The 16,217-nt window shown below is 37.0% G+C and overlaps 1 protein-coding gene across 1 annotated transcript; it reads left to right on the forward strand.

Moving 5' to 3' along the window:
* The first annotated feature begins 444 nt into the window (after positions 1–444).
* LOC135471219 (serine/threonine-protein kinase NIM1-like) lies at positions 445–15,465 on the forward strand. The gene is made up of 4 exons (XM_064750342.1): positions 445–494; positions 3,502–4,409; positions 8,565–8,833; positions 13,835–15,465. The coding sequence occupies exons 2-4, from the start codon at positions 3,773–3,775 to the stop codon at positions 14,576–14,578; spliced, it is 1,650 nt and encodes a 549-aa protein (XP_064606412.1). The 5' UTR covers positions 445–494; positions 3,502–3,772; the 3' UTR covers positions 14,579–15,465.
* The last annotated feature ends 752 nt before the right edge of the window (positions 15,466–16,217 follow it).

Genomic DNA, 16,217 nt, shown 5'->3' on the forward strand with positions numbered 1-16,217 from the left:
GTAGAAACTATTACCGTGCACTGGCATCTTATCTGTGCTATATTAACTTAAAAGTGTTTTGTCAAATTTGTATCATCTATAGATTGTGACAATGTTTTAAATTTTGATTTGAGTCAGAAATGGCATCATGGAATTGGTCCCTTACCACTGCAGTCACTAGGCTATCACTAAAAATTTCATCCATATTATCATCCAAACAGCAGATTTACAGCAGATTGCGCCTGCTGTAGAGAATATGAGCATAAGATCTTGGTATTCTTCTAATAACAGTATTAAGGAATTAAAAGTGGGACTAATATAACAATGTGTTATATTAGCCTCAGGTTAAGATATTACCTGTGGGTACATTGTAAATGGTATACCGAGGGGAGATAATCTTCCTGTGCCCTTTATTTATAGATGGCGCTTTTTTGTTGCCATTAGTGACGTCAAGTGACATTTTGAATCATAAATCAGGACAGCGGCACCGATTGAAACACGAGGACCAAAGTATGGTATGTTTGATTAACCGCTGTCATTTTATTGAATGTTGTGCACGCAGCATATAGGGAACAGAAATATGTTGTTATTAATGCGATTACACGCAGATTATTTTAGATAACTCATCGCGCTTCTCAAGCTAATTGATTGTTTGGCTGTCTGCTTTTAATCTGTTTTGAAGCATCAGCTATAATGTGTGCATTGAGCACGACAGCATGTGCTACTTGCAAGATTTGAAACATTTCGCGTATCTTTGAAATAACTTCATTTTAAAAGATTTGTGTGTATCATTTATCGTTTACATTGATCATGATTTCACTGAATTTTTGAGACATAATTATGACATGAACTTTAATATACCAGCCTGCGTGGTAATTTTTTCAGAAAGCTGTTGTCTCAGCCGATCGGAATCCAGTCTACGTAAATTATAAGGTTAAGCCAGATTGTAGATAATACATTTATCCCCACTAAAGAGGATTACACAGGTTCCATTTTTCGACTGGGAAAAAGTAAACCAGATTTTTTGTGTACAGGGACACATTATGTATTATATAAAACAAATTGTCTAAAATAAGTAGATAGCAAGTAAAGATTTTGTCAGTCGATGATCGTAGGTAAAAGTAAGCCTGTGTCACGTCGGCTCAAAATGTGCAGTATACAGTTGGTCAGTCCTCTCTGGCATGTATGTATTAATATTGCCTTATAACCCTATATACCATACACACAATAAATATAGGTGTAATATTAAAAAAGGATGGGATATTCTACATACAGTATTATTACTCTGCTACTGATTACAGAATGGACATAGAGTTACAGAGTTAAAACTAGCGGAATTGAGTTCCTAACTTAATTATAGTTTGTAAACCTTAACAAGTTTCAAATTAAGTAAACCACTGAACTACAAAGTTTGTCAGACTTGGTATATAACTTAAGGTTGTGAACTGAATGACTTTTGACCCATCTTGGTTGAAGATCAAGGTCATGCAGATAGTATGTGTTCATGTCTAGTACATGTATGTTTCTTTATTTCATATATGTTGGCATATAGACCAGTGGAATTTTTTTTGTGCATGTCATATCAAGGTCAAAGGTAAAAATATTCTTACAATGTATCTGATCAAACTGCTACATCAGATTTCGTGAAACTTGGTATCTCTGTACTAAGGATGCAAATCAAATGAATTGATGAAACTTGGCCCAAGGTCAAGGTCATTCAAAAGTTGAAATTTTTAGGCAAAACTGTTTTTTGTGTCTGTCTTTTGTGATGTTGTATATGCATGCCTCCTGAGTTCCTTTGTTTCATATAAAGGCCTATCCATGTAGATGTGACATAGACCTGGGATATTTGTTTCTCACATATGTGCAAATATACAAAGTTATTGAGAAGTCGCTTGTGCTGAAAGTGTTAAAACCAATTGAGTTTCCTTGTGAACTGTTAAATTTCATGAAACATGGTATACATGTGTATCTCTACCTTAATGTCAAACACTGATCCGAAAGTCAAGGTCTTGCAGAAGTTGAAACATCTGCTGCTTTAGTGCTTGTTATTCATGGAAAATGTCATATGCTCATCTCTCTTTATTTTTAGAATGTAATATTTAACATCATTTGCGGAGCTCTTATTTATGTTTTTAAAAAGTGTAGCAATGTTTATGATATCACTGATGGTGGGATGAATAAATCTGGGCCACTTCGATGTCACAACGTTCCAAAATCCAACAATGAGAAGAGATAGTTGCTGCACTGTACATGGTCTTTTGAGCAAATTATAAACTGTCCAAATTTGTGGTTTGTTTCTGTTTAGAGACATATGTTTAGAAAAATGAAACATAGTTGTCACAATGTACATGTATTTGCTAATAAGTTTCATATAAAAAAAACTCTTTGCAGTCAACCTTTGATGATAGTCTTATTAGATTATGTGCATGTACACTTTTTTCCCCCCAACCCTGGACAAAATCATATATATTTATTTGATTGATCATGCTTATGAGTGGAGGAGACCAGAGTAAACCACCATGTACACCCTCTCCCATATACATGAATTGGATATATGTACCTAATAAACCTGCCCTTTTTTTTATCTTGAGTGCAATGCAGGCTGAATATTATGTTGATATGATCAAGGATACGATGAATGGTAGTGAAAATTCAAGTCAAGAAAATTTATTAGCATATTAGACACATGTGTTTGCCTAGTACATCATATGTACACATACCAATGTGTGAAATGCGTGCTATATTCCATTATTCATAAAAAAATCCTTTTATTTTTGCTGCTATTGAGGTAATCTTAAACATTTTAAACTGAAAAATACCTAATATGCCATGGTTAACATGTAAGGAGGTGGAAATGAAGCTACATGTAATCTATAAAGGTGACATATTTACGTATATTTCTTGTTCAGTTTCAGTTTTAGCGGTTATCATTCTACGCGTGAAAATACACCACACATTTTGGGGTGAGGGGGGAACATTTGGGTCGTGTTCTGACCAGTTTTGTGTTATATAGGTGTTTTATAGTGAGGCTACACTTTACTTCTGAAGTGCTTAAGCACTTGGACTAAAATATTTCCTCCATGTACTTTTGTCAGCCATGCAGTGATTTCCATTACATCATTGTGCTAATATATTTTAATTACTTCAGTAGCTGCCTACTTTATTTTCATACTTGAATGAGATTAGTTATTGGTCTTGGCAGTGTTCATTCTGATTTGATTTCCTCACAAGAGGGTTATTCACTTGCAAATCAATATCTGGAGCTCATGTACATGCATGACTTCATGGATCAACTCAGCTGCTGTGATCAGCTGTATTGTAAAGTTGATATACATGTACTGTGTTACAGGTGTGGCATAGAGTATTTTGTTTCTTACAGATCTTGGATACCACTGACAGCTGTCGGAATTTAATGTATATATTTATGTTCAGCAAGGCGTACACTTATTTGTCTTTAGAATTGTTATTTATCATACAGACTGCACAACGCTAATTAGTCTTCCCTTTGCATGTCTCCAGGTAGAGTTGAGATTACTGACAACAGCCTTAGCATGCAGTGTGTGTGAGACTGGTTCGTATTGCCTATTTACCAGGGTCCAGCTGTGAGATGTCTGAAGATCACACGACCTGAGGAGATAAAGGCTTTCTTATTACTAAAGCCTTCAAAGACTCCTTAACAATCGGCCTGAAGCCGCAGATACAGAGCAAATCTTGTGGTGGTTGCCCATAGGTGTTTCTGCATGAAGACCAAATGATTTTTCTCTGTAAACTGGTGAATCAGTGATCAATTATGAAAGAGGACTCCAAAGAGGAAAGGCCAACAACAGATGGGGAACAAACGAACGAGCCAAGCCAAGAAACTGCTGTGGAAACCTTGGAAACTGATACATCCGCTGTCAATGGCGAGCACACTGTGAATGAAGAGAACGATGAAGGGGAAAAGGGAGAGGACTCAACCGTTACTCAGGTGCAGGACTTTGATGCAAAAGATGCTGAGGATTCTAATGCAGAACACGCTGTAGATGGAAATAAAAATGAGGCAGATGATATGACCACCAAGGAATCAAATGATATCAATGCAAATGACAATGAGAAATTGAATGGTGATGTTGAAAACATACCTGAGCAAGAGAACAATGAAGAACATGGTAAGGTTGAGAAGGAGCCTTCTATTCCAATCCTTGACCAGGCTGAATATGTGGATGCCCCTGAAGCTGTGGATGAAATGAAGTCAGATGTGGCAGAACTTCCTCAAAGGGAAAGACGATTAACGGCCTATGAAAGGCTGTCAAATGATCTCTCGGGAGATCAAAAAGTGCTCAAGGAAATCACACTGGGAAAACGAATAGGATTTTATAGAATACGAGGGGAATTAGGCAGTGGAAATTTCTCCCAAGTGAAAATGGGAATACATGCTCTAACCAAAGGTAAGTTGACAACTTAAAATTGAATGCACCTTATAAATGATGTTTTCTGTTTTCAAATTGTAAAAAACCTTTTTGTGGAAATTTATGTTTATTATTTATACATGTTTGTCAGACTGAGTGTAGGTACTTTGTCTTCAGTGACACTGTAAAAGGACCTTAAGGTTAAAATGTAACAGATGGAAGTAAATTAGAAGTAAAGTCAGCGGGACAGTTGTCCTGTTGATCCTTAAAAACTCGCAGGACAAAATATTTCTGCACTGAACTGTTGGCTGATGTATAATTAAATGCACTGTGTACTGTTTTGTAACTGACCAGGGGGGTTATTTGCGATCACTGTAATTTTCACAAGTGGTGCAATAAGCCAGATAGTAGTTTTGAGTTGTGCATAATTGTGCACGAGCAGGACGAATCATATGGTGGATACATAAAAGTACATGTGCTTCTATTAACATGACAGACTTCAGTATAGAGCTAAGTTCAAGTTTGTTTTCAGTGTTTTTATCTGAGTTTTCCACTTAAAACTGTCCTTGAACCCATGTATAGTCTTATATGTCACACAGACACATAAAATACATGAAATAGGCTTGTGTGGTTACATTGCCTACAGTTACAATGCTTTTATCATAGCCAGAAGAGATTGTTTGTCTACCAGCAGTAATTCAACACATGCACAGTCTAAACAGCTACATGTATCTGGCTCATACATCCCATCAAATCTTCCTTGAAATATCGTCACGTAGCTGACGTTTTATTAGCTTCATCGTTTGGGTCGGTCATTGATCCATTAGGCGATTGCTTGATAAACCCGAATTTAAGTACATGTTCCCGCTCATTTTGAGCAATTGATATTTTTCCTTCCACTGCCAGCGACTACTATATTCCTAGAGTCGCAATCCTGTCCCCGTGAACTTCATGTCGTGATATACGCCTTGCGTATCTTTGCTCAATGAAAAGCCACGAGAACAGAGTAATCTATTTTTGTATCAGGTAAAGTCTTGTGCAGGAAGTCTCTTACCTTTTATACCTTTTTTCCGACAAAGGGATGTTTTGAAGTAATTTGACGTTTTCTTACGGATAAAAGGCACAGCTATGAATCCACTTAAACGCCAGTTTGGGAAACTGATCAAAGTAGCAAAATTTCAAGTATGTGCAAATTTTCATTGGCAAAGATTCAGTGGGACACTTTTCCGTGCTGCACTTCAGTTGACATAAATTTTGATGGACAAGACCATTTTTTGGCTGGACATGTCTGACAAGTCAATGGTAATTTTGAACCCTGCATGATATATTTATTTAACTGTTTCGTTGTTGTTGAACTATACATGTATGTATATACCGTTCTGAATCCAACGACTGCACACCAGGCGATTTGGACAGTGGTCGTTAGGTGCACCCGCTCGAGCGATTGCGATTTTGAGCACTGATAACTGTTGCAGCACTGATCGCCAGTATCAAAGCATGTTTGATTTTCAGACTAAATATTGCCTATGATTCTTCATTCATCATGTAGTGTGCGCCAAGCTCAACTGATTGTATGTGACTTGGGTGATATATATGGATGGATCATGTAGTTTAGCTTGCAGCACTCCAGGCTCCAGGATCTCGGAGCCAGTTTCAGGCTTAAATCGGAACTTCGAATCGCTTTACAATTATTATTTCTAACATAATACAGTCAAAGTGTTGCTTAACAACATGAATTTCAGGTAAGTTCTTGTAGAACAAATTTCAGCTAAAATAACGGAAAGGAATATACCAAGATTAGTGATTGAAATTTTTACTTTAGTCTTAGATCGCATCATTATCCTGGGGCCAGGCCATGAGGAAAATGTCCCTTACATGTACCTGAGATACAACTCAAGCTCATCCTAATGTTTGGTATTCCGGTACCATTAGTTACATGGTTACTCGGTAATATTAAGGATGCAGAAATATATGGTGTCATAGTATGAGGGTTACTAGCGCCATATATCTCTGTATCCTGTCACTGCATTACCATGCTGCAAAAGACACATAAATTCAGAGCAGAAGACCGATACATAGGCAAATTGGTGAAGCATGAACTGAGTGAGAAACACATCTCGCCATAGGTATTATGGCAGGGTGCAGGGTGTTAGTCAGGGAGACAAAAACTGCATATTTCATGCTGCCATTCTCTTTTTCTCCCTCCGCAGAGGTCATGCATTTATGACTAATCAACATCAAGCTTAGGCCTTAGCAGTTGACCTAGATACGTCAAAGTTGTGTTCATGTATGTATGAAATCTTGCAGTTGATTGGCCTGAAATTCATGACCTCTGTGGAGGGAGTGATTTCAAGACAACATCAGCAAGGAAATATGACATTTACTGAGTTATGAGCTGCTTCAGTGTTTATTTTGGAGTTTGTTTTTTGTTCTGGCTATTGAAAAAAGTTATTATCTTTAAAGGGATTTTACATAGATTATTTTAGTGATGGCTTTGTACATGTACAGTGCACATGTTTATTTTATTTATTTATTTATTTTATTGGTGTTTTACGCCGTATTCGGGAATGTTTAACTTATACAACGACAGCGAGCATTATGATGGGAGGAAGCCAGGCACATCTCGGGAGAAACCCAGGTCCCTTCGCAGTACATATACAGTGTATTTCGTGTCTAGCATACACAAGCATGCATATTGTACGGTCCCAGTATGTACATGTACATGTAAACATGTAGCGTATGAGGAATTATTGGTTAATATGAGGGTGGATTTACGTATTTACATGTAAATAATACTACAGAAAGGAAGAACATGCTTTTCATGCATGTTTAATAAGATTGCATCAAGATATATAGCCTTGAGACCAATCAATATACCTGTCTTCAGGTTACTTAAGACTGTTGACTGTCATCTCCCCACATACAGTAGACATCCAGATCATTGTACAGGTAGAAGGGGTTATGATGAATCTGATTGTGAAGTCTAAAGCCTGTTTAGGTAGGCTTATCACAGGTCTGTACCAATTTGAGCCTGTTCTTAATATCATAATAATGTCATTCAGTCGCCAGACAAATATAGTTATTTTTGTTAGATCTACACTACAGGTACATGTGCCTCTGGCTGATATGGAACACTTCAACAAGGGGGAAAATCCAGGCTACATGTAGATCTGCATGTTTTTCATGTTGAAAGTCATGATCAAAGCAGACCTTTTAGTAGATTGTTTTTGCCCTTCTTTGCATTTTGTAAAATGATCGTGTAAATGGAACTACTCTTAATAGTTCAGCAAATTACTTACATGTACATATAAAAGTAACTAAATTTTTAGTTATGTTAGATATATGTCTTATGTGTGTATATCTTAATTAATACAAAACTAAAGGATGTAAATTTGTTGTTGTGTTTCATGAGTGACATGTATTAAATGTCTTACAGTAGAAGTACACATACAGACCCTATAACACATGTACCGGTACTCTAATTTCTCAACCTTTTCGCATGTGAAAGAGCAACTTTCAGTGCAATTTATGCACAGTTTTGATTTGATTATGGGGAGAAAATTACTTGAATAAAAGAAACCTTTATTTATAGAGGGTAGAGCTCTGTCAAATATAACAATTTGCTCTTCCCAGAGGCCCTCTGTAACAATACATGAACATTAAATAAGTACAAACAGTACATGGAATTCCATTTTTTCATACATAACATGAAAATAGTCAATAATACATCACTATATGTATATCCTCTTATATCAATTTACTAGTTGAAATACTCTTTCAAATAACATGACTTAAAAGCAGAAAGTGATCATGCCGTTTTGATTAGACAACATTGGTTGGATTAACCAATATCAAAGCTTCACAAAAAGTCTAATGTAATAAGTGTACACCAAATATTACCCTCAGAATATGCTTGATTAAACACCTTGCAAACATGTAAAAAGGATGAATTACAGTAGTGAACAAGAAAATTCACCTCTTACGGTGGATATCAGTAGACCTACACATATGTCGACATACTTCATATATGTACACAATGTACAGTTCAACCAAATGGTATACATGTGTGATGCACAGTGTATAATTAAGAATTATTAGCCAATGAAACCAAGATTTTGGGTCATGCATGTTTTAGTACGGTACACATTATTGGCTTTATTGATTTTTTTGTCGACTTTTCTTTGTATTCCTCAGAAAAAGTGGCTGTGAAGATATTGGACAAAACAAAATTAGACCAAAAAACACAGCGTCTTCTGTCTCGGGAAATTGGTAGCATGGACAAAATGCACCATCCAAATATCATTCGTCTGTACGAAGTCGTGGAGACGTTAGCGAAGCTGCACATCGTGATGGAGTATGCCGGTGGTGGAGAACTTTTCAACAAAATAACCAATGAAGGAAAGATTGTCGAGTCCGAGGCAAAAATTGTCTATGCTCAAGTTATAGCTGCTCTGGAACATATGGTGAGAATCAAATTTATTTCTTATACATATATACATGCGTATATAAACTTATATATATATGTATACATATATACATAATGGCTGTACGCTTAAATGGTGGACTCTCTTTTTAGCCAGTAAGCCTCTGTTAATGAGGTTGTGTCCATTCTCACTTGTTTGGTTGCAGTTTTAAAATGTTTAAGTCAAGTTAGCCGTAAAAATTCCCTTTTTTGTGTAATCAGACCCGTCAGAAAAATAGGGTCGGTCAGAAGGGAATTTTATTTCTTATTCTTGGTAATGAAAAAGATAGGAATATTAAAGGATACATAAAATGCTTCTTTGTTATTTCTCAGTATGCAGTTTAGGATGTGTCGTAAAATATAAAAGTATTAAAAATCTTCTCAGTTTTCATCTTGAGGTGTAAAAATGGCTTTAAACTACAGTTTTCCTAACCTCTTAGCAGTTAATGAAGTGTTCAACCATTGACAGAAAATATGCTTAAAACACATGTACAGAGGTGCCTTAAAGACAAGAGAAAAAGATTTTAAATATTTGTGGCATGAGTTTCTTCATTTGTCTTTAAACTATTTTCTTCATTTAAGGAATTCCTTTTCATGTATCCTTTAACATGCATGGAGGGAAAAAATTGTCGTGGTTTCTTTCATTTGCTTTGTTAATGAAAACTACTTTGGCAATGGCCAAGTGGTTATAAGATTTTCCAATCAGGAGGAATGATTGATTAGGATTAAACATTAAATTGGCAGAATTTCTGCAATATCTTGCCAATTGATCACTAGGGCACACTGGATGTCATGGGTTCAGATTAAGTTTTGGACTGGGAATTTTTGGAATTACATGTATACATGTACATGCTTTTGTGACAAACAACTGTCAAGGATGACTGTGTACCTCTTTGCACAATTTAACCACTTTTCACTGAAGATCACTTCTCTTTCACTAATATGTAGGACATATATCTTCTCTATGCCACACATGGGATAGCTCATTACCCTAGTTCCTCAACCTTTTCGCATATGGAAGAGCAACTTTCAGTCCAAATTATGCATATTTGTATTTTGATTTTAGAGATAAAACTACACTGGCTGGTTTGACCAGTTTCAGGGCTTCACAAAAATTACAACTTTAACAGTCTACAAAGAAGAATGCCTTCAGAATATGCTTGTAACACTTAGCAAACATGCAAAAAGGTTACAAAGGTAGTGAGTTGAAAAGTGGTTTATCCATGGTACTCTTTCTTCACTCGTTTTCACCACAATCAAGCAAAAAATTCTTGCGTATAACATTAAATCAAAGGTCAAAAATAAAGAAATTGTGGTATTGCTGTGATTTAGGCCCCTAATTTACAAAAGAAAGACGGAAAATTTTGTTCACTTTTACTGGTATTCATCTCAGTTCTCCCTAAAAAGATTGATTCTTCCATGTCTGTTGCATTATGTTATTGCAAGCATGACATGTAGTGAAAGCCTGTGAGGCGTTGCGATTAATGAACCTTGTGGACTTGGCAGTAAAAATATTACATTGTATATGTAATAGCTTTTGTCACGGCAGTTTGAGGTGCTGCGTTGTAGGCGTTAAATGCCCTGAAACTTTAATGTTGTCGTGCAAAACTGTTTGTGGTCAACACCACATTGTTTTCACCATGTGGACATCTGCATACAATTGTGACACAGCATCCAGGCGCTGTGCATTACATCAGCACGATGGGGCTGTTAATACAGGTGACATTTTAACCTTCACGGCATAACTCACGGCATATTAGCGTGCAGGAGCATATTTACATGTACACCTGCTTCTACCGCCATTAGGCTGCCAGCTTTTACATAATCAAGCTTCAAAATGTCTTTCTCATTAAAAGGAGTTTTTCATTTTGACACTCCATATGTATGACTGGTAAAAGTCTACGGCTAAAACTGCTTTCTTTTTTTCAGCCTGAATATTGTATCTGCTCTCTTGTGTTTGCTTTCCTTTCTTTCTGGGCAACATGTGGTATACGTGCACTGTATCTGCTAATATATTTGATGTACTTATCCTGTTTTATGATTTACTTAATGAATATTTAACTAATGTGATGACAACTGTGTGTTTTGTTGGAGGGAATCATACCTAGCTAGGTACATGTGCATATATGTGAAAAAAAACACCTGCTGACTGAAAAACTGTAAGTTCTTTTCTGAGGGACCTCAATATCTCTCTATGCCTGTGAATGACATAAGGCCAGTATTACAATAGAAGAACATGTAGAGTAAATGGCCAGTGACTAGTGTTTCACAGTTTGCCTGATCTTAAAAGCTCTATTGATCTGAGTGTTGTGAGGTTTGTGTGGGATGCAGTCAGATATTCTACATTCCTTTTTGGGCAAAATACTAGGTTACCCTAAATGACCATAAATTTTGTTGATGACAAACTTCCCCGTTTTTCCTGATTCTGGCAGCTGTTGATTTTAGAAAAGTGTTTTGAGTTTTTCTTGGAACATTGGGATGATATTCTGCTGGAAGATTGTAGGTTTCAGCACCAAAAATAATCTTTTGTGACATTTGTTTGCCTCTAAAAATGCACTTTTGTGGGTGAAACTGTAGGGTATTTACCATAAATAGAGAATATACAATGAATGACTCTTTATATCAGATTTTCTTAAATGAGTGGTGTAATTTTCAATGAATGACTCTTTATATCAGATTTTATTAAATGAGTGGTGTAATTTTCAAATGAAAATTACATCACAAGTTTAACAAATCTGATATAATGGGTCTCGAATTGCATATCCTATTTATCCCATAATTTATTTTGAGCAGTTTAAGGTGGTTGATAGAGAAGGCAGCATTTGTTTGTTTTGACAAGTATGTAAATGAGATGCGTACGGATATCAGTGTTTGTGAAAAGGTTGGGACCGGACCATACATTTCCCAAAATATATTTCTAGAAAACATTGAGGAAATCTGTGATTCCTGTGAACAGAAAACATAACACAATCCACTAGTGTGATAATATGACGAGCTTTCATTTCTTTTGAAAATATCAGCTTTCATAACTGCTCATTTGTCGAAATGTTTGGCTCCAAACTTATCATATTCGATGTAGAAAATAGAATGAAAATGATCTAAGAATAATCTTGAGGTACACAGGTACAGATGAGTTCATACACACGAGATTCCTTGGTGCTCTACATATATTGCGGTAACTTTGTAGGTGTTTAATTTCATGAAAATCTGATACCGAGGGATGCTGCTGGCGTTGACGCCTGACACAATCACGGTTGAACTTGTGTTTGTGAATACCTTGTTTTAGGTGTCTACAGTGTTAAGCATTTCATTTCTTTTTACCAACATGGGCTCTTTTTTTGCATGTAATGAAGATAAATTTTATTCCTGTCCAGTGTACCAAAAACTTAACAGTTTAGGCACCAAGAAACCACAGTCACGGTGTAGTAAGTGGTCACTGGCCTGGCTTTTTTTAAAACAGCAACTAACAATAGAATAATAAAAATTTGGGGGTTATTTTATATAACCACTGATATATTGAAAATTTACATCACTGTTGTTATATCACGGACACGGACCAATTATGGGATAAATGTGTACTCTGTAAGATGAATCGAAAGTGTGATCTCCTTAGTAACAAATGGCATGTGTGAAGAAAACGGTCCTCCCAATGTCATTGCATACAAAAATGCCTATTTTTGAATCGTTGTCAGCAATCTTGTATTCATTGGATTTTTGTGTAACTTTCAGCTATCGACATAGTCCTGAGTATTTCTGCAGAGCTTTCGTATGTTACTTTGTACAGCTAGGCCGTACTAGTCGCTAGCGAGGTGCCAAAAAGTGATGTTTTCCTCAGTGCTTTAATATTGGGCGGCCATTTCGACACAAAAGGATGAGCATGTGACCCCCAACTTCCGACCTGTCTTACAGAATGTGTCCAGTTATTCAGTGAACATCTTTCTGGTGGACCAATGCGGTCACTGTGAGTTCAAGTCCAGCTCATGCTGGCTTCCTCTCTGGCCGAAAGTGGGAAGGTCTGCCAGCAACCTGCGGATGGTCGTGGGTTTCCCCCGGGCTGTGCCTGGTTTCCACCCACTATAATGCTGGCCGCCGTCGTATAAGTGAAATATTCTTGAGTACGGCGTAAAACACCAAGCAAATAAACAAATCTTTCTGGTGGTGCACTATTTGCCCATTATCACCAGTATTTTGTGAAGTTTGCTTCATAGTGGTAATGAGGGAATAATTAGAACAAACTGCAAAGAAGATTGGAGAACAGACTGTATGTGTGCGTGTATTCAAAATTTGAAATTCTCATTTTTAGATTTTAGCAATTTAAACTGTTATCGATTACCTTGCCAAGGCAGACACTGACTTTACAGACACAATTTGCAGTATACGCGCGTATCCCCCCAAAAATAAAATCCTTTTTTTTTTCGGGCCTTGTTAGCACATACCACAAAAGCAACATATTCCCTGTTGCTCCAGTACTCATACATGTGTGAGATATTGTCCAACCAAGCTGAAAGTTCTCCTCAGCCAACCCATGTAGCATGCTATTGGTTTGCCTGAAGTTCACGGCTGGTCACCATATCCATTTACCCCAGTAGCATGTCTGTAGTCAATAAACAGGTGGAGGTAAGCTGAATTGTAGCAGACTGCTTGAAGCCTAGCATGCTAGTAGTGAGCTAGAAGCAAACTGTTTACTGCTTGTGCTTCACCTTGTGTATTCATTCTCATTGTCAACACATGGCCTCTCTCTGTCCCAGATGCTTGCTCACTGTTACTGTTGGGCCCTTGGCCACTAAGGATTCAGTCAGGAAGTTTGTATGATGCACCCGGTGAAGTTTTGTGGTTTGCTACAGGGTGTCTAATCTCCTCCACCTACTGTCACAATTGTTAGAACTCACTGAGCACTGTATTAAACACTAATCAAATAAACATTGTCATCATATACAAAAGGAACAATAATTTACGTGTTATTTTCCACTCTTTTTTTTTCTCTTTTTTTTTTCTAATTCAGCATGAAAAGAACATCATCCACAGGGATCTCAAGGCAGAAAATGTGTTCTATGCTGGGCCACGTTTTGTGAAGGTCGGAGACTTTGGCTTTAGTACGACGTGCCGCCCTGACCAAACTCTGAACACTTTCTGTGGCTCCCCGCCTTACGCCGCCCCAGAGTTGTTTAAGGACGAGCATTACTACGGCGCCTTTGTGGACATCTGGGCCATGGGAATTATGCTCTACTTCATGGTCTGTGGCGTGATGCCATTCCGTGCTGAGACAGTGTCCAAGCTGAAAAAGTGCATTCTAGAAGGGAGCTTTGTCATTCCCCCATTTGTGTCAGACAGTTGTCAGTTTCTTATTCGAGGAATACTGAAGCCGATTCCCCATGACAGGTTCACCCTGTCAGAAATACGGCGCAGTGATTGGCTGGAGGGTCAGGAATTCCCTGAGGCCCTTCCGCCGTACAACATGAACCCTAGTGAAGCAGGGGTGGAGCTGACGGAGGAGGAGTTAGAAACACGAGCGATTCTCCACGACCTGGGTATAAAGGAGGAGCACATCATTCAGTGCCATGGGAAAGATTCCCGTAGCTCAATTAATGGCACGTACAGAATTGTCTTGCACAAAGTGCAGAGGAAACGATCAGGTCGGGTGATCGACCCCGGTCCAGAGTTCGAAGCAGAGAAAGCAGAGGACAGCAAGAACAGCAAAACCCAACGCAACAACAAAAAGTCATCCAAATTCTGTGTGATACTGTAGTGCTCCTCCAATAGTAGGCTCAGTGACTTGTTATTCCACGTTGGACATACAGCAACATTGTGATATTTCTTTATATAGTTGGTAAAAAATTTATTTTTACAAAAACAATAAATCCACAGCCGTCCTTTCTGAGTGTAAAAGTATATCATTATGAGTGTTTTACTGACTGTTATGCTGGTATGCATGTGGGGATATTATTGGCACAAGTAAGTATTGTCTCCATTGGGCTAGTCTGAGTAGTCTCATTTGGTCATCAAAATATTTATGCTTTATACAGTTTTCTTTTTATTTGTACAAGCTGTTTTTATTCACTTCGTCCTCCTTATCCATACTCTCTTTTTGTTTCTGTCTTGTTTAAGATAAATTATTTTGCCTGACACAGTATTTCCGTTGTACATAGTGTATTAAGTGGTACACATGGTTTAATGAGTCCTTCATATTCCTCATAATGCGATTATTTTTTTTTTTCCATTTTTTTCTTACATAATTAATATCCCTTTGTGAAAGCTTAAAATTATGTATTACAAAGTGACTAATTTTATCACATGATTTGTTTCCCCAAAGTTGATTATTGTTAATGTTTATTGTTTTTATATCTTTTTTTATGTTTGCCTTCTTAAACATATGAATTTATGGGAGCCTGATTTTACCCTTGCTCATGGTTTATGAAATACAGTCAGCTGGATCTGACTTTAAAATGTATGTTGCCCTGAAAAATTGTTGGATCCATAGAGATCACCGAAGAACTTAATACAGGGCTAAGAAGACATTTGTTTTAAAGTCAATAGATAAATTATATAAATTCAAAATTTGGTTTTAGTCAAAGGGTTATATGTGTGTGTGTGTGTTGAAGAAGGAGTGGGAGGGCACAGGGGCAGTGGATTGACAGAGGAGATATATCTATATCAGTGATACAGCATGTACTTGCTACCTTATTGAACTGGATATTGAATTAGCCTAATTTTGTAAAGCTCTAAATTTCATTCGGAATCTTTAAATTTTAATAATATTAGAATCAAGTACATGTACATGTAGTATGAAATTAATTATTACTGTTATTTTTTTTTTTTTTTTTTTTTTTACTCTCACATTTTTCGCTCAGAGATTGTTAGAGTATATATTTATTATTATGTATGTATTCTACCTTTGTAACCTTTTTGAATCTATTGAATCTATTAAAGGAAACATGCATTACCTGACCACTTCCACATCACTGTTTTGTTTATAATACCATTGATAATCTCTGTGGGTTCGACAGTAAATATTGGTAATGTGTGATTGCATGATTGAACAGTGGTACGTATGCGAAGTATTTGAACATTTCACGCACGTTGGTGGTCACTGTGCTAAGGTTCTACAGCCTCCAGCCATATCATGCGGTACATGTAGCAATATGCCTTTGGATGTATGAAATTTCTGAAAACACAACATACTAGATGGCCATTTCCAGGTGTGAATGTTGCAATAGCTACAGAATTCAGAAAAAAATTCACTGTCATTTGACACTTGGGGCCCCTTGTTAACACCTTAAGAATATAACACCTTTTTCACTTACTGCAGCCAATCCCTTGACTGTATTGAATACTGCAGCTAGTTCCACCCATTTATGGGTAAGTCACTTTGCAAGGTCATCCAATGA

The sequence above is a fragment of the Liolophura sinensis genome, chromosome 7, assembly GCF_032854445.1.
Source record: "Liolophura sinensis isolate JHLJ2023 chromosome 7, CUHK_Ljap_v2, whole genome shotgun sequence".
Taxonomy (NCBI): Eukaryota; Metazoa; Mollusca; class Polyplacophora; order Chitonida; family Chitonidae; genus Liolophura; species Liolophura sinensis.

Excerpts from the sequence above, each read along its gene's own strand:
- LOC135471219 (XM_064750342.1), top strand. The coding sequence starts at position 3,773 with ATGAAAGAGGACTCCAAAGAGGAAAGGCCAACAACAGATGGGGAACAA. Across the intron at positions 4,410-8,564 it reads AATACATGCTCTAACCAAAG|AAAAAGTGGCTGTGAAGATA; the intron begins GTAAGTTGACAA and ends TGTATTCCTCAG. Across the intron at positions 8,834-13,834 it reads TAGCTGCTCTGGAACATATG|CATGAAAAGAACATCATCCA; the intron begins GTGAGAATCAAA and ends TTTCTAATTCAG.